Raw genomic sequence first — 25,787 nt, forward strand, 5'->3', positions numbered from 1 at the left:
TCGTTGGTCGCCATTAGTTTTATTTTCGTGTTACTTATCACGACACAGACATTACAACAATAACTCACAACATACCCTCGTTAGTGAGTGCGAATTTTTAAATTCATTGCGAGTCATTTGCTTCGGGATCTGTTCGGGACAGATGACGTCATTAGTTAATATACGCGGAATGACAGTTTTGATACTTGATTAATTATTTGGTGTATAAAACATATATATATATATAAAAAGATCATTTATATCTGAGATCTGAGACTTTCGCGAGTTTAATTCATTTAAATGAAACTTTTATCTATCGGATATACTACGCGTGCTTTATTTTTGTAAAAACTAGGTACATACCTACTCCCGACGTTTCGGTTACTTTCAGCAACCGTGATCACGGGCAGACGAGATGTGAATGAATTGAACGTCGGGAGTATGTAGTTTTTTTACAAAAATAAAACACGCGTAGTATATACGAAAAATATTAGTTTCACCATTTATATCTTCATAGGCTGTATGAAAATCTTCACTTTATACAAGAAAATATTTAAGTTATGAAAAGTTTCATTTAAGCAGAATATATATTATATAAATATATGAGTTACGACTATGAAACTGTTTACCAACTGTAATGAAAGATAAATAAGGAATAAAAATTATAGTTTGCGAAATTATCAAGACGTATCGTGCTCGGTACAATCTGTACCGGCGGCAGAGTGTCGCGGGCGGCGACATGACGAATGGCCGCGAACGTTCCAAATTTAAAATGTGCCGCGTAACGTTCCCGCTAATGGCATTGTTTATAGAAGCGTTCGAACTGCCAGTGACTTACAATATACAGCCACACGGCTGAATAACTTTGGATCACTTTTAAACTACGCATTACATTTCATAAAAGCTTTTCCCGCTTTTAATTTAAGATTCATTTACATTATTGATGTTACGTCTGAGATTTAGCGACTCGTGTTTCTTATTTTAATGTTACACGTTTCTTCTTGCATTTGATTTGTGACTAATTAACGGATTTTAAGATAAAGGTTATATTACTTTTATTTATTAGTTACAGTTTGTGCTAATGTTTAAATTTTAAGTTTACCTTCCAATCGAATATCGAGAAACTAACGGCTTCAGATAATTTAGGTTAAATAAAAAGATAGATAAGTATACGGTTAATTTGTTACAAAATAACATATTAGTAACTTCTGTATGTAACCATAAAATTTTAGTTAAGTAGATTAAATTGTAGGGACGTAAAATAAAATAAATTTCTCTACCAATAACATCGGCGGTTGTTTTTATACCAGTCCTTACAACAGATATCGTTGAGAGTACTTCCATCCCATAAAGCTCGAAAACAAACCCTTGAAGTAACCCTCTTAAAAATAAAAATACAGTAAAACTTGAGTAGAGCGTACGAAAATGAAATTGAATGCAAATGTTCGAGGGTATCAAGATTTGTTGACGATCTAAAAGGATTTCACCATTTATTTGGACGAATGTTATCGGTCATTGTTTTATTGAATTCTAATACTTTTTTTTTTTAAATATTGTTCTTTTTTTGAATTTCGATTCAGTTAGTGTCAGTATGATGAAAGGGCTAATTCGTATCATAACTTAACTGGTTTTTACGGTTCTGATGTCATATATAAAGGGAAAATTGAATTCTTATAAGAATTTACATTAAGATAAATCCTTATAATACATTTTTGATAACTTATACCTATCTAATTGTAAAAATATAAAGTTAATAAATACATACCTAATTTATATTATATTAATAACTACCTATTTAAAAAAATCTAACTAAGCTTTAATCCTGTAAATATGTAGGTATAGACATCTAATCTATTCTTGAACTGGTATGATAAGTATCTAGTTGAAACAAGTACCTAAGACAAAGAAAGATATTATATTAAACGAAATTTGATGCAACTTATGTTGGTTATAACGCTTAAAAGAGAATTATAAAAAAATATACCTAAGTAGATACGTTTACATTTAATAATTCTTAACCCACAGAAAAACATTGGATTCAATCACGAAGCAAGCCCTTGTTTAGGTATTATAATGAACATAAAGTTAGGTTTAGGTTTTTTGCTGTAGGTATTTTAATTTAGGCACATATAGTACCTACCTGTACATTAATACGACAATTTTATATAAAAAAAAAGTTTTTATACAATTAAAAGAGTTTTTATATTTTGTTTTTTTTTTTTTTGTTTCACAATTCGAAATTCAAATCCGAACGAACATAAGTTCAGTGTTCCAGCTTTAGGTAATTAATAGTTAATTGTGATTTAACGAGCTCGTCTAAGCAGTTTGAACTGAAAAACCGAGCTCGCTGTGGCTATCCTAAAAGTTACGAGAGCCTATCGATTCAGAAGAAACTTTTTTACGCATATAATAAGCTTGGCTTTTTTTTATTTCTCTGTTAATGTTTGCTAATTGGAGTTTGGAGTTACGACAATTTTGAGTGGCAAAAATCAGAAGTACTCATTTTGCTAGGAAAAATTCACTGAGAGAGTTTGTATAGGATAAGGATAGGTATACACGAGGCTATAGTTAGGTAGTTACTTCTCTGTTTTATGTTGTGGCTAGAAACGATATCTATGTATATATAATTAAATACTCTTTATCTACGTTTTTTAACTAGAATATCTAGACGATATATATATACTCAGTAGCTAATAACATTAAAAGTAGGTATTTTATTTTAATACCTACCTACCTATACAAGAACTTTAATATACATATTATTTAAGTAAGTTTTGTTAGTATGTTATAAATAATGAGTGTTTTGTATGTATCCAGGTACATCAATGAATTAGACGGAGCGTTTGTCACGGGCGCGTCTGATCAATAAGTCCGCGCACGCTCAAACAGCACGACAAAAATTAACATTTTATACTTATTATATATAAATATGTGATGTCTTTAAGAATATACTGAGGTCACGATAAACATACACACGGAATTCATTTTGAGGGTAGGTATTGTTTTATTATAATATATATATATATGTATTTAGTTATTCTATTTGTTAAGTTTTTTATTGTGTACTAAAGCTTTCAGAGATTTATTACAAAAGCCATTATAAAAATTGATGACGTCTATTAAGGTTGTTCTTTAATTTGAAATAATGTCAAACGTAGGTGACATTAGATGCTTTACTATTGGCGGGTAAATTAATTAGCATGCGTCACAACGAATGTTTCAATTTTAAATTGAGAACACGCACGTGGGCGTGTCTCAGCCAATCAGAGATGTCACGCACTGCGACACGGTGACAATTCCGACCAATAGGAGAGCTGGGAACGTTGCGGTGACATTACCGGCCAACCGGCTCGTTCGAAAATACTTTTGAACTAAGAATGACATTCGCTGGATAGAGTGGGTGTTTCAGGAACTTAATGCTGAAAGTTCTTTATTCAAATTAATTGTATATTTTTTCTTTCTCTTTTGGTAAATTTAATAAATAGACAGATGTAAAAAGTTTCCACGGATAAAATCGCTAAATAGTCAAAAGTTTTCTTTGGTTGAGAAACTATTTATTGGCATTAAGTATAAAACATAAGTATCAATTAAAATAATAGTATTTATTTTTTCCTAAATCAAATTTAGATATATTACGAATAGAAAAAGGTAATGTAGAAATGTCAATACTTACTTACTTATAGTATGCTCTTGTTGTGATTTTGTGATATTGTTTCAAATTCAACGATTTTCATGCCACTTATTTCGCATTGCATTTACAAGTCCCCAAAACACAAAAATACATGATCTTATTTATTTCATCTGAATAAAAGCCTATAAATATAATATATTATAACCTTTATATTTAACTTAAACAGCGCAAACAAAATCATTGTATTGAAAAGGCAGAACCAAAGCAGCATTGAGAACAAATTAAAAATACTTTAGCATCACTGGCGTGCGACACTTTCAACCAATGGCGGCGCTCGGCCTTATCATTGGCTAGCAACGTCACTAGATGTCACCGAGTGAAGAAATGTCACAGCGACAGAACGAGACGGGGATGTCCGATAGATTTAACAGAAACATGTTGTGTTCAGGAAAATATACACCATCATACAGAAAGAAAAACGGGTGAAGGAGATTAAAAAAAGTATAAATCGTATCGTTGTACATAGTGTTCAGCCGAAATTTAAATTAAGAAAAAAAATAATTAAAAATTATATTCAGCCAGTATCAACTATCGAGTAGATAAGTACGTAAGAAAGGAGTTTGGTAGGTAAAAAGAAACATCGATGTGTCAAACGAGATGTCAAAATTTCATCTTATCATTTGATAAAAACAAATTAAAGTTGACTTTATAAAGATATAATATGTGATTAGGTAGGCATATTAAAATGGGTGAGTATTTTTGACAACAATTTCGTGTTTAACAAAATTTACTGAAACGTGTTGCGTGAAGCGTGCTCTTTATTTATCAAATTTATAACAATTTGATACTGACGCGAGCTTCTGATTAAAATCGATATTGGATCAAATTGGACTGAATTCACTGTTCAGCTTCCGTGTGGGAATTTTTGCGTGTTTTATATAATCATCTATAAATTTTAATATTTTTTATATGAATAATATATGTGAGTTAGTTAAGTGGTTAATTTTGTTATGTTATGAAATTCAGTGAATATCTACCTGGAGTTACCCACCTAAATGATGCCGTCAGGTAGATAGATGATTTTATCTATATCTAGGAATTAGATATAAGCAACTTATTTATTTGAAACTAGATTTATATATGTTTACAAAGACATAGTTGCGTTTAGTAAATATTTAGGTGTGGGTAGGTAGGTAACCTACTGTATTTTTGTGTAAACAAAATCCAGTATAGATACCTACCTATCTATTTTGGAAAGAAAACACAACTATTCTACATATAAAGATGCTTTCTCATATGTAGGATTTTTCTGAGCACATAAGGTACTGAACACAATAGTTCCGTACAATTTAAGCCACGTATTAGTTTAAGCCACATTAATTAATAACTTATATATCTGTTATTATACAAATTTCAATATTAGGTATATGTGAGTTATTCACAAATGATACATTATAAATTTAGATTTAAATCGTTCAAGCTTCTGAATGTTTGAAATTTTCAACAAAATGCGAGCACACGACAAACAATTCTCACGTTTTGTCATTGCCACGGGCGAGTAATGATAATGCTTAAACAATTTGAAAAATTTTACTAAATTTATACAAATATTTTATTCATCTCATTTATATTTTGAAAATTGTACCCAGAAGCGTTATCAAATAATATAGAAGAGATTTTAAATATTTCATCGCTCTGAGCAATTTTTGAAATGCGTCTCACAATTATTCGATTGTTTGAGGAATTTGAATATGGAACAGAAGGCATTCGAAAAATTGAGAAATTTTCGAATTTGGAACTCGAACACAAAGTCACGTTATTTAGTTCACACGGAATGACTAATGAGGAATTTGTGTTACGAATATTTGCTTGAGGTTATACTTATTTATATATATATTTATAGGTACTTTAAAACTATGACTACTCAATATAATATTGATTAATAAAACGTAGATTACCTTTAAATAAAAAAATGATTCGATATAGGTAATTAAAAGCATAGGTGAATATTTTACTTTTAAAGAGTCCTGTGTTCCTTAGGTATATGTTATTATAAATAATATGTAATTGTTATATAAATGTCCTTTATAACAATGGCGTCGCGTGCTATATGACAGCTGTTCGAGATTCCGAATTCAAAATAAGAATATCCTTGCTTCGATTGTTTCGCGCCTTCCCCGCGGCTAGTTGCGTGACGTCTTTAGAAGAAATACGTGCGCTATAACTTATAACTAATAAAGGGTTTTTATATTTCGTTTTCGTACATTTAAATTGTCTGTATGTGAATATGGACATTCGGTTACGTACTGTGTATACTGAACGCATAACACATACATTATAATTGCGATAATCATGTAAAATCGAACTATTATTGAAGAGCGGCTAATTGGCTGAATCTTTGTGTGCCAGTTGACTCTTCCATTTGGCGTGCATTAAAAAAAATAACACCTCCTTTCTTCTATTTCACAGTCCTATCAAAATATGTTATCCGTTACCCAGAATTATTTACATCCCAATGTCTAACATTACGATCGATTCTTCAAAATTCACAAAGCAAATTTCCTATGGTAATAACCTGGCTCCCTAAGAAGCCGTACTCATTAACGGCAAATAAGAAATAAAAAAACATAAAAATGCTCTAGAAAGCCCCATTCTTAACTTTTCATATTCAAATTTCAAATTTGTTAGGATTTGTATACACGGGCATTTTATATTCTCTTTATAATAATGATACCAATACTTCGTTTTGAGTAAAATTTCATTTAACGTAGGTGCCTAATCATTAACACCAAATTTTAAAAATATATTAAAGTCAAAAAGAAAAAGTGCATTGATAGTATAAAATGACAAAGTAAAACTAGTTTAAAGAACTCATTTCTTTAAGTCATAACTTTAGCAAGAAGACTTAAATCTTAATAACTAAGTTGTAATTTATTATTTCGCATAAAACATGTACATAATGTATATTGCAAAAAAATATATTTTTAAAATAATATAACTGTCAGTATGTCCACGGCTTTACCGAGTTCGCGTGACGATACTTTTTAAACATAGAGCGTCGTTCTTTTTTCGAATTAGAAGTGTTCTCTTCAAAACAAATTGCTGACAAGCGAGACGTCTCGATTCTTATTTTGAATGAGCCAACCGCAAACCCCTGACATTGTGCGATCGTTCCTAATTCAAACCTGTATATTGGACTTACAGTTTCAGTCGTTGTCTGACATATGGTGGAAAGATATTAAAAAATTAAAACATCTATTTGTTCATTTTGATATATTATATATACCTATTGGACTTACAGTTTGCATGTTTGTCTGAAATATGTTTGAAACAAATTAAAAATACGTTCATCTCTAAAATGTATATTGTTTAACTTACGATAATTCTTTTCTGATACATGGATATAAGTATATATATGTATCGATAAACATACTCGTAATGTATTGTTCCATCCCTATCGATGTAATAGGTATAATAATTTATGTACATACTAACCTACTTAAATATATATTTATTAGTTATTTTGGTACATAATTTGTGCGATATTACATTGGCTTAATGTTATTCAACCGTGTTTCCAATGCAAATGCTCTTGATGAGAGTTGATTATGTAAATTGAGACTGTGGAATATCAGTTAGCTACCGGAGTACAAATCATTTTTCGATTAAACAATAATCGATAGTTTAGATATTGTAGTTAAAATAAATTTTAAAATGTCATGTATTTAATGTCAACTATTTTTTAATTTATCATGAAATATATGTGTGTATAGTTTTTCAGAAAATGTTTCTACCTTCTAGAACTTTCCTGTGACTATCGACCCTAGTCCCTATCGTCTTAAACCTCTACTAACAACATGGAGTGAACGTCAATTACACAGACTGTAATCAATTACACCTGATAATGTTATGTTTATATATTAATGGCGGTCTGGCGCGTGTCACGCGACGTCACGACCGCGTCCTCCAAATGTCACGTCCACAAAAATAACGGTTGACAATCGATACGTTGTTACATCAAACCATTTATTATTAAACCATAAGCAACCGCCGTTCTTGGTAATACAAAAAATGTTTTCATTACATGTGTTTGAGATTCGTGATGATACGTGCGTGATACTGAATAGCCGTGTCCTTCGTCTTTTATGTGACATTTAGAAAAAAAAAAACAAATGTCATTGGACGTTGAACAATACACCTATATTTTTATAAGCTTTTTGTACACGAGAATTATATTTTTTGGATATCTCTGTCCTTAATTGATAACGATATAGGTAATTATTTTACTAATTCTATTAACAAATTAGAATTACAATTAGATATTGGTTGGTATAGTAAAAAAATAGTTTTATATATACCTACTTTCATTACTGTAATACTTAAACACAACTAACAATTTCCTATTCATATAATCGATTTGTATGTAGGTTTCTATTATTTTATATTTGTCAAAAAATTTTAGTATTGCCAGTACAAAGCTGATACAAGGTTATAGTTTGTTTATTGATGCACTTCATCTCATCTATATTATTAATTCCATATATTTAGTAAGGCTTAAGATTTAATCGTTTTTAAGGTGAATCGAAAACTTATATGCTTTTTAAAAAAAAAATTAAAATTTCGTAACTATTGTATGAAAATTAGAAGCATTAAAAATATAATCTGTTAACACTAATCAATGGATAATAAATTATTTATTTCACAATAAGAAAAATTTATAAAGGAAAACTTTAGTTAACGTAACTTGTGAGAAAAAAAATATAATTGTGTTACGTTCAGCACGAATTATGACCGGGTATACCATAGTTAAAAAAAAAACCGTAAAATAATTTTAAATGTTTTATTTACTCAGTAATGTTTGGCAAAAAGGAAGAATATAATGAGATGCTTATTATTAGTGCACACCGTACTTATTGTTAATACTTTTTGGTACTTAATTATTAATAGTTTTATGTAACAAAAAATACATTACATAAGTGAAATACATAGAAGCTTATTTACATTTAAATAATAATTTCGTTGTTTAGCACCAAAATATCTAATCAGTAATTACAATATCTTTGATAAATATACACCGTTCCGTATATATTCGTAATACAAGACAGACGAACATTCACCTAAAAGAGTTTACAACGCTCGTTACAGAATAATCACAAACAGACCTACATATATTCAATTATCGTTACTATATTATATACAATTTATTGCACAATATTACTATGGAATGTCATATTATATTTTTTTACAAATAATCTATTCTGACTACTTTGAAAGAAACTTAAACGTTAGACGAGCTCTATATATTTACAAAGCCGCTATAGTACGGCCTAAACAATAAACAGTATGAGAATTTAAGGTACTGGTACGATCACAAGGGGATTGGGCTTGGCGACTGCCGACGAGGTCACGTGGACAGCTGGAGACGGCTGGCGTGCTTCTCGCTGTGGAGATTCCTCTTACTCCTGGAGAAGAAAGCGGCGGTACATCCGCCCACAGAACATCTGTGAAGCAGTTGTGAATGAACACTCTCACAATGCAACTTGAGACAGGACAAGTCCTTAAAGCTGTCTCTACAGCCGCGACACGGGTAGTAACCGTCTTTATTCTGATGAGGCGCCTCGTCTTCCACGCAGTAATTCAGCTTCAAGGATAATGGAGGGGAACAATTCTGGTTCTGATAAGCGAAAGAGTTCAGGCCGGGTGGCAGAAAGCCAAACGGCAGTGGTGGAAAGTTTGGAAGCATCCCGAACGGCGTAAACAGGAAGGGATGTTGACTGAACATGTCGCGACCGTTCAGATAAGTCTCCGGCATCGGAAGTGGCGGGTACGGCGCTCCGAAAGGCATCTGTCCCAAATAATTTTTTGGTTTATTCAACTCTTTAGCGCGGTAATACTTGTGTGACTCGATGTAGGGCACAGCCCGCTCCTCCTCGTTGAATTTGAGTATAATGTCAATTTGTTCCTTCAACCTGTCCAGCACCCGGGACTCGTCCGGTATCTTCTGGTTGTCTGACAGCAGTCTTCTGTGTAGATTAGCGTTTGAGTTGTGCCGGTCTCTGTTCCGTCGCGTGGTGAAGGCGGCCTTGCATCCCTCGTTGTTGCATCTGTACATGACTTTGAGATGAACGTTCTGGTAGTGGGTCTTAAGTATGTATATATTTTGAAACAACTTATCGCAAACTTTGCACTTCAGAGGGTTGTCAACGTCTATGGGGACGTCGCTGGTGGTTATAAAAAAGCCGTTGTCGAAATGTCCGTAGATCTGGCCGTGGCTCTCGTCGGAGGTGTAGTCGTAGCTGGACACGGATGAGGAAGGTGATCTGTCAGAGAAGTCTGTGGAGTCGTTCAGGCTCATGTTGTATGAGCCGAGTTGGTTACAATCGATCTTCTTTGTAGCACTCGGAAAGTCACCCTTCGAGAGACTCTCTAATCGTTTTAATGAATTTTCTGTTGAGAACTCATTATTGGTTTCGTCAAATCTTTCATTTTTCGTTACCTCGCATTTCTCTGCGACCTCCTCCTTGACCCTTAAGTCTTGCGGCACAAAGTTCATTTCGTTGTTGTCGCTGTCCGTCGTGGGTTCTTGTTTGATTTTAATGTTAGTTCCGTTCTCACATGGTGCATTATAATTAGTACCATTAACATTCTCTTCGCACTTAACTCGTTTCAAATTCAGAGCTTCGTCATTTTGGTAGTTATCTCGCTTAGTGTCTTGCTTGTCGTGATCATCACTGATGTAGTTCTTTTCAAGTCTTGTTGGGTTAAGATTTTTACGTTTCCTTTTTATGACTTCGGGGCTCGTGGTCTCTTTGATACTGTCAGTGTTCTCGTTGTTGTCGCTGACGCTTCTTTGGTCGTATTCGTTCTCGGAGTCGTCCATGGAGACCGATGATTTATTGAGGCTCGTGTAATACACGCTAGTTAAATTGTCATTGTCATCATCGTCGTCATCCCCAGCGACAACGACGATTCCATCATCTTCGTCCGAATCTCCGTGAGCCTCGTGGTCTTTATTTTCTACTGAACTGGATTCCCTTCGCATGTGTTGAGCCTGGTCCAGGGTTTGCGAGAAGTTCATGTTGTTTTTGTAATCAAAGAGCATGTTAGAAGCGTGCTGTCTCATATTATGAGATGAATTAAGCATTGGATAAGATCCGAAGGGATGCATAGGATTCATGACCGGCGGTATACTCAAGCCGCTCCCTGGAGGAGGTATCAGAACAGGATGGGCTTGAGCGCTGCGGCCGTCGTGAGGAGATATTTTCCGCCTCAAGTGTGGTGAATGTAATTTAGGATTGGGGTTGGCGCTGTGCCTATTCCTAGATCTTCTTGAGCTGAACATCATGCTGCAGCCTTCGACGGTGCATTTATGCATCTCACGCAGGTGCACAGCAGAAAAATGAATTTTCAAAGCACCTTTATCACAGAAAGTTTTAAGGCACACGTTACACTGAACCCGTTTCTTCCCAGTGGCGGGGTTGATAAAGTGTGTTCCTAGGTTAAGGGGCATCTGGGACGCTCCCCACTGCCTCTTCGGTGGGCTGATACATTTACCTAACATCATGTCTCTCGTTTTATTCGCATCGCCGTAGACGTCTTTGCTTAAATTAAGAACATTTTCTTCCTCTGTTCTAACATTTTCTGATCTTTGTTTCGAAGCTGAACTCAACCTACTCTCAGGGTTTTCTACCGTTTTTGATGATATTTGAGGTAGTAGAGCTTGTAACGATGCTAATCCCATAGGATTTTGACTAAGCGCAGCCACCATCGCTGCCGGATGAGAAAACGTCGAAGGTATTGATAGAGGCTGCATAGGGAAATTTGTTGGGAGTTGAAAATTAAAAAATTGATTTCTCATCACGGCGTCCACGGCTGCTTTTTCGGCCGATGATATATTACCGTAGCCAGACTTTCTTTCTTCTTTGACAATATTTTCATTAATCTTATGCTTTCTAAAATCGAACGGTTGCATGTTTTGTAGTTGGTTCAGAGGGGAGGAGTTTACTGGGCTGGTTGTGGAAATGCGACTAGACGGGGACGACATGTGAACGCTGCGGTTAGGTGAAGCCTCCGCTGAGGACGAGTGGTGAGGGGACAGCTTCTGTTCGGGTGAGTATCGATTGCATTTAGGGGATAGTTTCTCTTTTTTGACGTTCACGTCCTTATTTAAAGTTTCTCTGGATTCTTTCTCTTGCATATTTCTTAAATATTCTAGATTACATTTGGCTTCCATCACGTGCTGGAAGTATTTGAGGGAGTCCTCGTTGCGATCTCTACTCGAGCGCTCCATGAGCCGTCTGAATTCAGTTTCCAACTTCAATTGGTCCAGAGCTCTCATTTCTTCTTCGTTATCCATATTTTTCTCTTGGATCTGTTCGTAATCTTGACTAGCTCCCGGGGAGGCGAGGCCGTTCTTCTTGTAGAGCGGCAGTAGCGAGGTTTTGTGCAGTGCTCTGGCCTCCTGGAGCTTGAGGATCTGATGAAGTGCCAGATTGTGCTCCGGCCCGCAACCGCTCCATCTTTCCGCGCTGCCCGATTGCGATTCCTATAACAATAACATAAACTATATCAATCAAATATCTCACGAGCCATGGCTGTATAAACGACTCATATTATTTAAAGCGCCATCAGTGACCCATAATCTTGTTGTTGATTCGATTAAATTAATTCGAACTTATCCGCCTTTTCGTATAATAAAGTCTACGGCAATTTTAAAGACAGGTTGTTCTAATGCCTCTTCAAACTAACTATTGGGTCGACAAACCACACCTTGCGTTTTCAAAGGCTAATGTCGAATTAATTCCGAGAACGGAGAGCAATTGGGTAAAATTGTGTAAAATGACGGTTTGGAATCGACTGGAGAATAGAAAAGTGGTTTGTGTCGCGTGTTGAGAACGATTTAATACGAAAACTAAATTACTATTCATTTGGTAAGTATTTGGGGCTGGTTTACATTGTCAAACACGAGTCTCGCTTAATTTAGCCACTCCTAAACGTAATCGTGCCGTTATTATCTGCATAATTTCTATTCAATACTTTATATTATTGTTACTAAAACATTAAGAATAATATAACAAAAAAAAATTCTAAATTTACATTTATAAGTACTTATAGATTGTCTTAAACAAGACTAGTTACAATTCTAGTCTTATATCAAATATTTTCTAGTAAGGAATCATCTGTTTGTGGAAACAATGTTTAGCTGTGGTGTAAAACCGTTTGTCACTCCATTACACCGTGTAACCCGAACCCGTCTCCCATATCATTATACATTTCTGGGGAAAATTATATTGTCGTTTGCTTCGCCGTCAGCAATTTTAAATCCTAACAAAAAAGTCATAACCTCAATTCCACAAAACGGATAAACACGGGATAACAAAGTGTCGTTTAAGTTAAACATAGCTCTGTGTTTGAATTAAATTGAGGGGTTTTAGGATTCGGCTATTATAGTAAGATTGTTTATTTCTGATGTATGTAGGTACAGGTGATGTAATATTGTTGTGGAAAAGTAAACAGGCGAGCGCGCAGGGTCAATGTCCAGACATATAAACGACTCAACATTTGAACCTTAGCACAACTAAATAACCATCATATTTAAGCGTAATATTAAAATCGCAATATCTGACCCACGCCTCCCGAGGTAATGGACCAGCGGACATATTTTGCGGCATTTCTCATTCGTTTCACGCGATACCACGCTTTATTGCATGTACTTAGAGTCCGTTTTTGTTTATACGTCATGAATGCTCGGAGTCATCTTTTTTGGCTTGTTGTGATTATACCATATTGTTCGAGGAACCCGGACAGGTTTGTAACGCGAAATATTTTCCATTTTTAATAATTTCTCGGCTGTCAATAAGCGGTGACGTCACCGCTGATCGATTGACAACCTTTCTGTGCGAACCGGAATAACATTGGCGTTGGCGCGGACATTAGCTGGAGACGTTAATACAATGGCTTCTGAGATATAATGTGTAACGTATCGCGTAATGCGTTTTTCTTCATATACTAGCCGTTACTCCAGGTTTCGTTCGCATTCGCTTTAGAAATAGGCTCCCGAAAAACAAGGTATGGTGACCACGACATCAGTGACATCTATAGTATACGTCACGCGACTGCATTATTTGTGGAAACTATATGAATATCTGAGATAAATCACAGCCTACGTCTTATTCTGTTCCCGTATCTATGTTACAATATATATTAATTGTAGCTATATTAATAGATCTTAGTGTTTGTCTACGCGTAGTTAGATTCGTCCACTATGTTAATGTTCCCAGGACAAAGACAACATCCATTTAATAAGATGCATCATAATCCCGAAAAAATATACCTACTCTTTTATTTGTACTGAATATATAACATCATAATAAGAATTACATACGTTCGATATGAACTTGTAAGTAAAATTGTTTTCGGAAGAAAATTCATATTATAAATAGTTGAATGCGCGTGATTAGGAGTTTGATGCGCACGAAGGTTTCATTTACATCGAGTGTACAAATCACCATAAGTTATGGCATTGTCTGTATGTCTGTCTGTGTATGTATGTCGGTATCAATATTTGTCGTTACCGTAACAATAGACGCGGGCGGGTTTAATTGAATTAACATTGTGATTCATTTAGAAAGTAGCATAAGTAATATATACACGACACGAGTGCTGTACAGTTTGTCTATAAAGTATAAAACATTGTCTATATAAATGTATTAAAAAAAAAAATTATAGGTAATATTCAAAGATATTTTTGGGAGCAATATAATCGTTTAATCCCAAGCGCGACCGCGTGTAGCAGCCAGCGTTATTATCATGAAAATATTTAATATAACGAAGTACGTACGCACAGATACGATCTATCACCCGGAGCTATAATTTGAATGTTTTTTAAGCATGTTCCCTTATGTCATTTAGCGGCATCGCATGGTACGTAGGTTGTCCCATTACTTTTAATACAATATATTAAATCATGCGCCTTCATGTCCCGTAATAACACGTCGCGGACAGCCATGGCTTATCTTAATCTCGGCTTAGGCACCTTATGGTGTCGTGTTAATCATAATCGGATAAACGGAGGTCAAACGCCGATTTAACTTTAATCTACAGTTTAGTTCTCCTCACAAATATGCTTTTATTGTAAACCGATTGGTTTTTTTTAGTTAATGATACCCTCGGATAAAGATCCAATAAGACAAAAAGCTTTATAAAGTTAAATATAGGCACACATCTACGGTTTTGGTTGTTCCGAAGTAATTCCTATATCCGGTTAACGAGGTTTTTAAACGCTTGTATGTTATAATTGTATTATTTTAGAAGTTTTACAAGTCTGACCTTATAGTCATCTTCCCACCATCTCTTGACGAACGCACTCAGTTTGCTCAAACTGTCATCTATGTCACCGTTCATTGCGAACAACTTAACTACTAGTCACTTGATATTTCACTGGTACTGCGGATCACTGAGACGTTTCTACTTCAAAGGACACACCGACTGTGACACTAACGAGTCACAGACGGAACTATCTGGACCGGGGGGTGGGGGTTGACCCCTGACTTCTTTACCTGACCATTACCTGGTAATCATGACAATGGAACAAAGGACACTCGATGAGCGTTTACTGTCCGCCCCAGCTAATCCAGATTGGGCTCTAAACGCAACTCTTAGCACGTGCACGCACAGAGTAGGTTTAACACTGTTTCTATGTAGGTATATATAGGTACCTTAGTATATAAGTAGGTATTATATAAAGAGATGTTTGGTGTCCAATATATAATATAATTTATTTTATATATATATTATTTTTCTCTTAACCGTCTAGTTGTATGATTACTCTTATAATTCTAAAGTTACGTACCCAATTATCTATCTCAACTTTTTATTTAGATTTTAAAGACGTTGTATACAGTTAAGTTAGAACGTTAAATTTAATCGTTTAGTTTTTTTTTAACCTTAATTTTAACAAACCAAATAGTTACATTTTTCGTTACATGATCTTTTATTTATGGACACCTACTTTTGTCTATAACTAGTTTTCTCGCAACTTAAAAAAATTAATGCACTATTCGCAACGATTCCATGAAAGCGATAACATTGCGAAAAACACTGTTCACTTGTTTTAAAAAAGCGACGTTTGTTTTAACGTGTTTATGACACAATTGTCGAGATGAAAGCGGGCCGCCTTTGAGTTCGCCGCATGCAAGACATATTGATAACGCAACAATGGCCGCTGATAAGGGACAAAAATAACCTTTGCCTTCGCAAAACTATTGCGAATGTACAATAGTGGTTTTATGATCTTTTGGGGAAGGTTACGTGACCTGGTGCAGGAGAATACAGACAATAAGATCCCATGAATAAGAGACTTATATTGTTTATATACAGCTAGTAGAAACGTCCTTGTTATAAGCTCAGTGTATAGGCACTCATGTTTATGAAGAATAATAAGGTTAAAAACTACAAAAAACAATCTTTGTACCTACTGTTATTAACAGAAAAAAACTGGAAATATATTATGTAAAACATTCGCTGGTTAATGTGAAACCTCGCGTAAATAAATTAAAAGTAACCGAAATTGATCTTCTGTGGCAAACGTAGTCTTTAATAGAACCTACTTTTAATAACTAAACAAGAACGTTCTCATATTAAAGTTACAACGAATTTTATTTCTGCTATATATTAATGATTATTATAAAAGGGACGTTGAATTTTCCTCTCATCTGAGCCGTTCCTGCCAAGACCATCAGATATAACCAGCTCGCGGCAATTTCGCACCTAATAATTTCTTAGCAATTATGATTTTGACGTCTCCTATGCCACAGATACGGTTAGATTTATGTGCTGAATGTATATACGGTTAGTGTTTTAAATATAATATGCTAGGTATATAATAAAGTTTACCTATATCAAGCAAATATATATATATTTTTAAGTGCATATAGATTAATTCATTTTTTGCTCTCCCTTTATAAGAGCTGTGTATTTAATGTCGACGTTAGATTCGGTTTGAATCGACATAAAAAAAAATCGATTGACAAAAGAGGTCCCGACTGTGAAGGTTTCATATAAAGCTTGTTTTAAATCGAATATATTAGTGGCATCGGTTTATTTGATATCAATGTTACTCGTTACTAATGTTCATTAATCCGTACAGACAAACACACTGTACCGGCGTTTAGTAATATAAATATATGTGATTGAATCTGTGGGCGGAACTGTTATTGTATCAGTTAGGTTACGATTTATTGTTATAGCCAGTCAGTATTAGGAAATACAAAATCTCTTGTATGTACGACTGTTGCCCGTGATAACTTGGAGTACATTTTATATGTTAAGTATATTGTAATTGATAATGTTTCTTTATTTGTTCCACATATTATACGGATTATTTAAATTGCATACTTATATATTTTAATAGAACAAAGTTGTACTGTGAAGCGGGTAGGTAAATATTTTGAATATTTTTTGTTGTAAGTCGTATTTACATATTTTTTTAAATAAATTAAATATTATCGTGCGATATATATAATGTTGAATTTAGTTAGAAATAAGATAAAACGTATAAAGATCTTTTATACTTATTAAACGATTGTATTTCATTTGTAAATATGTTAACAAAGCTGATAATAGATGGCGTTGCAAGACATTATAATGAAATACATACAAAAAAATATTTAGTTCATATAATTCCACTGTTGATGTTTAGATTTTTTAAATAAAATAATATAGATATGCCTTGATTGGTGACAATAATAATAATAATAATGATAATAGTTATATATTATTTGATAAATACGGCTACATATATCTGACGTTAAAGATTTCCTTTAAAAATAATAGTTTTAAAATGTCATTCAAATTTAATACAAAATTTTCGTATGTTTTAATTTTCAAACACGTTTTCCGTAAACAATTACGTTCCGTACGGATCTCGGTGTACCGGCCGCCCCGGGGTGATTGCTAAGTAACGAATAAACACCAAAACTAAAAAGCTTTAACGAAACACTCCGTCATTAAAAACGTGTTAAAGATCGCGAATCATTACAGATAATATAATAAAAAAACATAAATTCACTAAAATAATACACACACAGCTAGAGTACCTAACTAACGGAACGCGATAGTAAGACATTCATACAAAATATACGTACATATATAAAATTTGTTTAATATAAAATGTAGCTATAGACATTATTCTCATATTTGAATATTTAACATTCATATTAATTTAATTTTTTTATGTTCTATTTCCTATACAATAACTAACTGTAAGGCTAGCTACGACGAATCGAGCAGCCGGCGGCGATGCGGGATCACACGCAGAGCTTTTCAAATTACACAATTATACTTATGTAATGACATAAATATTATTTATATATACCAATAAAGAATTCAGTTTTATTATTTATAATATATAAATATTTCAATACTGTATTGAATGTATTGAATGGGACGGCCGAAGTAGGTGATTTGTACTCCACACGTGTATAATGTTAGCGGTCGCTTGTCCTAAAATAAATCCTCGTAAACAACACATCTAAATCCTTCGCGAGATCTCGTCCGATCCCCGATGTTAATGTTAACAGATTACACAGATCCCGTCTGCTTACTATCGTTGAAGAATAGATTTCTGCTCTCTTAATTTAACTATCACGAACGTAACTACGTACGCTTCAAATTAATTTATTTATATATCAATTTTATAGGTATATTTTATTCATAATATAGGTTTTTTATAAGATCGAATCTTGTTGGAAGTCATTTTTAAATTTGATCGTCACTGAGCTAGAACAAGATTATACAGAGAAAACCGTGAGCTGTTTTATCTCATTACAATAACTATAAGATACATATGTTATAAAATACGATTATTAATGTTAACGTATTAATTTCTTTAAGATAATAAGAATTATATTTTTAATTTAATTTATTCCGCATACGGTTAGTGCGAAGCGAAATAAGAACAATCTCCGCGTCGCTAACTATTTCTCTTTAAGTATTGTCTGTTAGTTAAATCTGTTTATAGAAAAACAATCATTCACTCATCAATGAACTCCCAATAATAATAATTTAACTGTCGTCTTTTATATTATAAGTATACGAGATAATTAACAAGGATTTAACGAAAAAATACGATTGAAGAGACTAACTAAGTACGCTGTGTTTTTAAATATTGAGTTGTTTTTTTTTTCTATTAAAATAAAACAATTCGTTTTATAAAATATTTCACATCATTGTCATATGTAAATATTAATCGCAGAAAGCAATGAATTAATTCTGAATACTCGATTCTGATTTAGTGTTAGAGAAATATTAAGATCTATCGTATTAGACACGACTTACAAGTTTATCACGGATACTATCGAATGGGATGGAAATTAATAAAAAAATATATATCAGTGTACCCAGGACACACTCACCTGAATCATGAAGAGTTATTACAGTTACCGAGCACCGAACATACACACAACACTGTTAATACATCTCACACAGATACAACACACGTCTGTCTAGAAGCCGGCTGTGACGGACACTGGCCCGAGTGGGACGAGAGATGAGCGGGGCGCTGCAAGGATGACGAGGAACCGCCAGGACACGAGGAACAGAGACGACTACAGCGCGACACTTAAAAAAATATAACACACGTAAAAAATACCTCTAGTGCGTTGCGTATAAGGCACATATTTGTGTCTCGCTGCGCGGGCTCTATGTCGCCGGTTCGGCTTTAAAACTATGCGGATAGAGGTGATGTTCGTTTGTGCGGGTTTTAGAGAGGGACGAATGTAAGAGGTGTCACCGAGAGCTTTAGGAGGGAGACCAGCTCGGAGCGTGATACTGGGGACATTTAGAGGAATCAAGACCGCTGGCTGTTGGCGCGGAGTACGGGAGTAGAGCTTAGTATGCGCTGCATCGATACCATTAGAACGCTTACTAGGGCACGCGGTACTGCCGGACTGTAGGTTAATACAATAAAAATCATCTGTAACTAATGTCTCCGAACAGTTCTAAAACCCTGTTGAGATGTTTTAGGTCTTCAAGACATTGATTGAATTCTGTATTACGATATGTTTGTGCACTGAAATGTATCGAATAATAAGGACTATGTCGCTGTTGTCACAGATATAAATAGATTGGCAACGGATGATAAACGTTCCACGATCAGTTAGATTTTTTTTATTTAATCGATGAGGAAAATGTTAGGAGATAAACAACACTCGAACACTCGAAGTTAAAGCGACGGTTTAAACCGAGCTTCTTATAAGGAAGAAACGTTTTGTACTCGTCAAGTTCGACTCGAAGACATATATTATATCAGAACAAAAATAAAATAAACTATTAATAATAAATTAAGGTAATATTAAATTATATATAACGAAAGCCAAAAAAAAAAAACAATTATCTTTATATCAATACAAAGCGTAAGTTAACCGTCCCCAAATGCTATTATTGCTAACAATGCAAGAAATTAAAAGAAGTCACCAAACCGTACGGAGATCCTGGTGGATAATGGACGGCAGTCGAGCTTGAAATCCAGACGAAAAAAATGACTCGCAAATCCGTTTGTGGACGTGGTAGCGCCACCGAGGAATCAGCGGACAATGAGGTGGTGACATCTTGTGTTGTGGGCGCGGTGGCGGGAGCTGCTGGGTCTTGTGGCCGCGACCACCTACGACGAGAACCTGGCTAGCTTCCTGCTGACACAGAAATTGCATTATTTTTTTGTTTAAACGTAAAAAAATAAACGCAAATCAGTAGGTACCTGATATTAAACTGTTGTTAGTTTCGTCTGTGATATATTTGATTTGATTATATATATATAAAATCGTAAAATTTTTTATCTGTCATACAATGAGAAAAATATTTTATAAAAATCATACCTACATTGATCGCTTCTTTTGAATATTTTTTTGTATTTTATAACACATAGATATTGATTGTTTTAGTGTACGTACATCAGTGCCATACACTTCGGTTAATGTATTAGGTCTAAATAATGTATATACAAATATATTTTAAAATATTGTTACAGTATCTAATGTTATTTTAATAACAGCCTCGTAAGGGCACCTGTTATTTATTACGGCCATTGTTTCTTGAACGCTCGTTTAACAGACCGTTTTTTTGATACGTATACATATATATATATGTGTGTGTGTGTGTGTGTGCGTGTGTGTATGTATATGTTCCTTAATATGTCACTGTCATAGTCTTATAACTTATGTATTACATTATATAATTATTATATTTTAATATTTAAAATTTTTATTTCAATAACAAATAATAGTTTCATAATATTCTGAGTTATCTATATCCATTTAATTATATTTTTTTTTAAATAAAACCGAGTTATTTTTTAAAGGTTATTAGATATTTTTATTATTATTGTCGTATCTTTATGATATGATATTTTTTTCCAAATATAATTTCAACAAATCCACGAGCTGTCTGCTAGTTTTTTAGTGAGCGTCTATCTTGTTCCGCTGAATATTTACTTATTCACCAATTTTATACTTTTAATGCAATAGGTGTATATAAAAGACCTTTTTCTCGGTGAATCTGTGACATCCGTAGGGATTAAATTAATACATTAATAGATATAGGTTTATAGAGAATCAATACTTCAGATATTATTCTCATTTGAGATTAAATAATTAGTTGGAGGGGACCAACCATCTAACATCTGGGAAACTAAAGTCTAAACGTCATCGAATTGGCGCGCCCTCATCGGGACACGCAATAAAATATACAACCTATCTCTTTGTTGATTTACAAAAAAATAACAGAAAAAAAATTAGTCACCTGTCGTGTCATTTGGTAAGAACAAGCCGACAAAGAGAAACATTGGTTTAGAAAAAATTGCTGACCCTCTGTGACAAGGATGATCACGATATTATCGCCTTTAGTCCAATGAAATAAAGACTATTTTAGAACATCACGTTTTTTTACTTCAAACTAATCGTTTTGACTGACGAATATTTACGATGTGATACATTACTAGCAGCGAAATAAAATGCCGGTTGGACTTCATTACGGAATTTTTTTTTCGCATTGCCTAATAATAGTTTCGGCTTTGATGACGCCTTCCGAAAAATTTAAATTTCTTTATACCGTCACAGTTTATTGAGCGATTCGTATATAGATATAAAGTTCTTAAGATAAATCCTGAGTTATATTCTCGTGTACATTTATACATAACTATGAAATGTGACCTCCCCACCAGTTTTATCAATACAGTTGTGTGTTATCAGTACGAGATGCTGTCTCATAACTAAGAAGCTTTTAAAGCAATCAATGGTAATTAATAAAAGTGTTATTTAATTGATATGCCCTGACAATTCAATTGCGAGCTCTGTGAAAGATAGCTGCCATTGTTTCTTCATTGATGATCTTATAACGACTGTGATGTTTCTAAATTATTGAATTCATTAAAATTTTTTATAAATAACTTATTCTTCTTTAACGTTTTGAACAAAATTTTGATATAGAAGTATTGAATTGATTTTGTACCGCTTTAGTTTCGTTACTGTACCTACCTACTTCCTGTACCTAATTATCATGTTTCTATAAGAAAATTCTTAATATTTTGTTTGAGTAAATTATCAAAGAAAAATTTAAATATTGTTTGCGATTCCCATATCTTTAAATAATTCACTATATCAAAATATTGTCGCGTCCGAGTCCGATGTCGCGTAAGTGAATTATTATCGGAGGTAATATTGGTGTCGTGACAAAAGACCATAAATACTCTGTCAGATTTATGTTTGAGGATGCGAACACCCTGTGTACTCGGAGCGCCGAAAATAAGTCGATGACGTCATTATTTATAAACATTAACCCGCAATTGATTATATAAGATAATTTAAAGCCACACTTCGTCTAGATTAATTTGTATGTACGAGTTGTTTTTAGGCGAAATGTCAGATAGCTGTCAAATTATGTCAATGTCATTTTTTTTTGTACTATGCCAATGTTATGTTTTAAGGTTTTATTGCGGGGAATATTATAAGATATTTATATAGTATCATAAAGTCTGCGACCGGCCGAATGTTCCAAAGGTCTCCGTCGTTGTCACCACGGCGTGTCCCGCCGCGGGTGGTGATGGAGTCATCTCGGCGAGCCGTGTTACCATTTTATAACCATCCGATTGCCATAATGGTCTTTAATACGCCGTTAAATTATAATGATCGTATGACATATAGCTTTTTTAACGTCACATTAAACGTGCATCGATTCCTTTATTAGACGCGATACAATGATCTGTTACTTTTTTTGCTCCCAAACGAATTCTATTCTGTCAAATTCGAATGTTATTTTTGCAATTCGATTTTTTTTAAAGATAATAATGATTTAAATTCGGTCCATCGATATACAGCCGTACAGAGCCATCATTTTCAGTTAACATCACTTATAAAGCTATTTCGTATATCATTCTTTAGTACTACATACATCGACACATCCCGTGTTAGTTTAGTTCGGCCCCGCGGGGTACTCGGGACCTTTTTTTTTAATCTCCCCTTCCTTTTTTAAGCCGCCAAGGTCTCAAAGGACGGCGACGTTTGTTCCCTTGTCTCGTCCGTTAATGATTTTTACGTATTATTAATTGTATAAAAACGCGATTGAAAAATTCATCGATTATAATCGTTCTAGAATCGATGGCTTTGTTTTTTTTTTTAACAATTAGTGTCTTCCAGTTTTTGTTCACAGCCTGATGTTGCACTTGTATAATCTGTGCCTCGTCTGCACTATACAGTCTACGGTATACGGTGAACTCCCGTTATGATACACAGCGTACGATCCACGTTAATAGCTGGGCGGGAAACGATGTTTCCGACCGTCCCTATTCTACTACGAAATAATCTAAATAAACTCACGTCCAATTATTAACATCAGTTAACGGTGATTTATAGCTTTGTTTGTAAAAAAAATTAATTCATTAAAAGGACATCGCTGTAGAATAGTTCTGTGTTAAAGTAAACTTGCGTTATAACGACTATTACAATAGTAACATTAATGCGGTGTAATAATACTAACGGGGTTCACAAGATGGCGCCACGTACAGCACGAGGTGTGACTACTCCACAGATAACTATCATCTATAACACTATAAAGAGTTGTTATCATACAGAGGTTCCACTGACCGTTTATTACTTTAATATATTTTTATTATAACTAAACATTGTAGATTACATAGTGTTAGTTGTTACACTATAATAAACTTTAATTATATTAAAAAGAACAACATTTACTTGAAAATAGTTTACTTTAGTATGTATATTAAAATTTCAAGATTCCAAAATAAATAATGAAATAATATGAAAGTGAAGATAATACCTAAGAGTAGTAGATAATGCTGATAATGGCAGTTCTGCGTGAGTATTTTTATTCTATGTACAAAGTGTATGTGATCGCGGTCCGTGGCGGGTCGGGCGAAACATCAACCATTTTAATTATCTCCGGGACACCATTAACAATAAATCTGTTGTTCCCCACACACACACACACACACACACACATATCATAAGTATAATCGATAGCCATAATCGAGAATCGTCCGATCGACGGTCGCCACGGTCGCCACGACCGATTTATAGGTAATTATAATTATATTTTAGTTCAGTCGTAAACCGATCTGTGACCAATTCGCTAATTACGTTATCGCTTACTTACATAGATCACATTCCGTTTCATTGTTTATAAGAATTAAATACAATTTAGTTCGTCACCAATTTTAAATTTACACACAAAACCATCCTTGATGTCCGGTTATAAATAAATATCTTATTATTTAATTTAATATAACGTGTTAGATGTTTTTAAATACGTTTAGGTGTGTTTGAGTAATGTCTCATACAAGATATAATTATGCTCGAGGCGTTATAGTAAGTTATAGCCAGCGATTGTTATCAGTAACCTCATCCAGCTCATTCTCTTATGACAAATAACAGATAAATCACGCGATTGTGAACTCTATTCCATTGTAATAGTTATTATACAAATAATTTGTAATATTCTGTTTCAGACTGAGAATCATAATATGTTGTTAAATATATGAATTTTAGAGAAAATTATTAGTTTTCGTTCTCGTCAATTGTAATGTATTAAAAAAGCTATTCAGTAGCTGTTGTAATGTATATTTGTACATTAAATTTTTTATAATTAATTGATATATATAGGTAATAGTTAGCAAACTGGATAGTATATACATATATAACACGCACACAGTTGTTATAAAATATTTCAAGTGATTTATATCCGTCTGAGTTAGTTAAATTAATTGTAATGTAAACAGTATTATCCGAACTGTCATGTCGGGCGTGTGATAAGTTTGCGTGACAGGTCACATCCAGCCTGATCTCGTGATGAGTCCCAGCGTCGCACTGAGATAACCCCTCGCGCTAGATGTGTCACTGTCGACCGTTGCTGCCGACCCACAGACACAGCTAGATAATGTTCGAGGAATCGTGAGATGTACGTCAATTGACGTCTCTGTCGGTACCTATAAATGATTTTTTTATGATTAGGAATACGAAAATTTTTTTTATGTTCGTAAAAATTTAATGATTTTCGCCTATTTAAATCGTAAAGTATGTCAAGATTGCAGTTAAAATGTTATATAACTGTCGCTTTATTTAGTAATAGTATCGCAATCTCGGTCCCATGTACGCGTCCATATCATAGACTCACAGGAACAGACGTAAGGGACAAAGCGCAATAGATATCCTTTGTACATAGGAGAACTGAGAAAACATGGCTGTGTCTATAGAAACATAATCCACATCCGAAATATCACAAAGAATATGTAATTGGATTACACAGCACTTAATATCTCCTTTCTATTGGTTTCGCTAATATATTGGACTCTAACATACGGAAGGCGGAGACTGATATTGAACCTCATGTTCAGAGGGGGAAGGGTCGAAATTACTTGCACCGCTTAAAGTATAAAGTTTAAGCGACCCACAGACGCGCGACAAAAAAATATCACCGCTCGAAATGATGTCATATTAAGAAACATGTCAATCATATTTTTATGACACACAATAGTCCCTTGTTCACTTGCGCAGTGCGTTTTTTTCCGTACATTTCACGCTCGGTCTGAGAGCTGCCTAAATCGCTAGCCCTTTTTTTTGTACATGGCCGATTTCGTGAATAAAAATTGTTTTATAACAAATATCCATGGCTT

At 34.0% G+C, this 25,787-nt stretch overlaps 1 protein-coding gene across 1 annotated transcript; it reads right to left on the reverse strand.

Annotated features, from left to right (window-relative positions):
* Positions 1–8,462: 8,462 nt before the first annotated feature.
* On the reverse strand, positions 8,463–19,158 carry LOC116768148 (zinc finger protein basonuclin-1). Its single transcript, XM_032658799.2, has 2 exons — positions 19,024–19,158; positions 8,463–12,155 (listed from the first exon to the last, which is right to left on the reverse strand). Exons 1-2 carry the CDS (start codon positions 19,030–19,032, stop codon positions 9,015–9,017), a joined length of 3,150 nt encoding a protein of 1,049 aa, XP_032514690.2. The 5' UTR covers positions 19,033–19,158; the 3' UTR covers positions 8,463–9,014.
* Between the last annotated feature and the right edge of the window lie 6,629 nt (positions 19,159–25,787).

This window comes from Danaus plexippus, chromosome 19 (assembly GCF_018135715.1).
Source record: "Danaus plexippus chromosome 19, MEX_DaPlex, whole genome shotgun sequence".
NCBI classification, from domain to species: Eukaryota; Metazoa; Arthropoda; class Insecta; order Lepidoptera; family Nymphalidae; genus Danaus; species Danaus plexippus.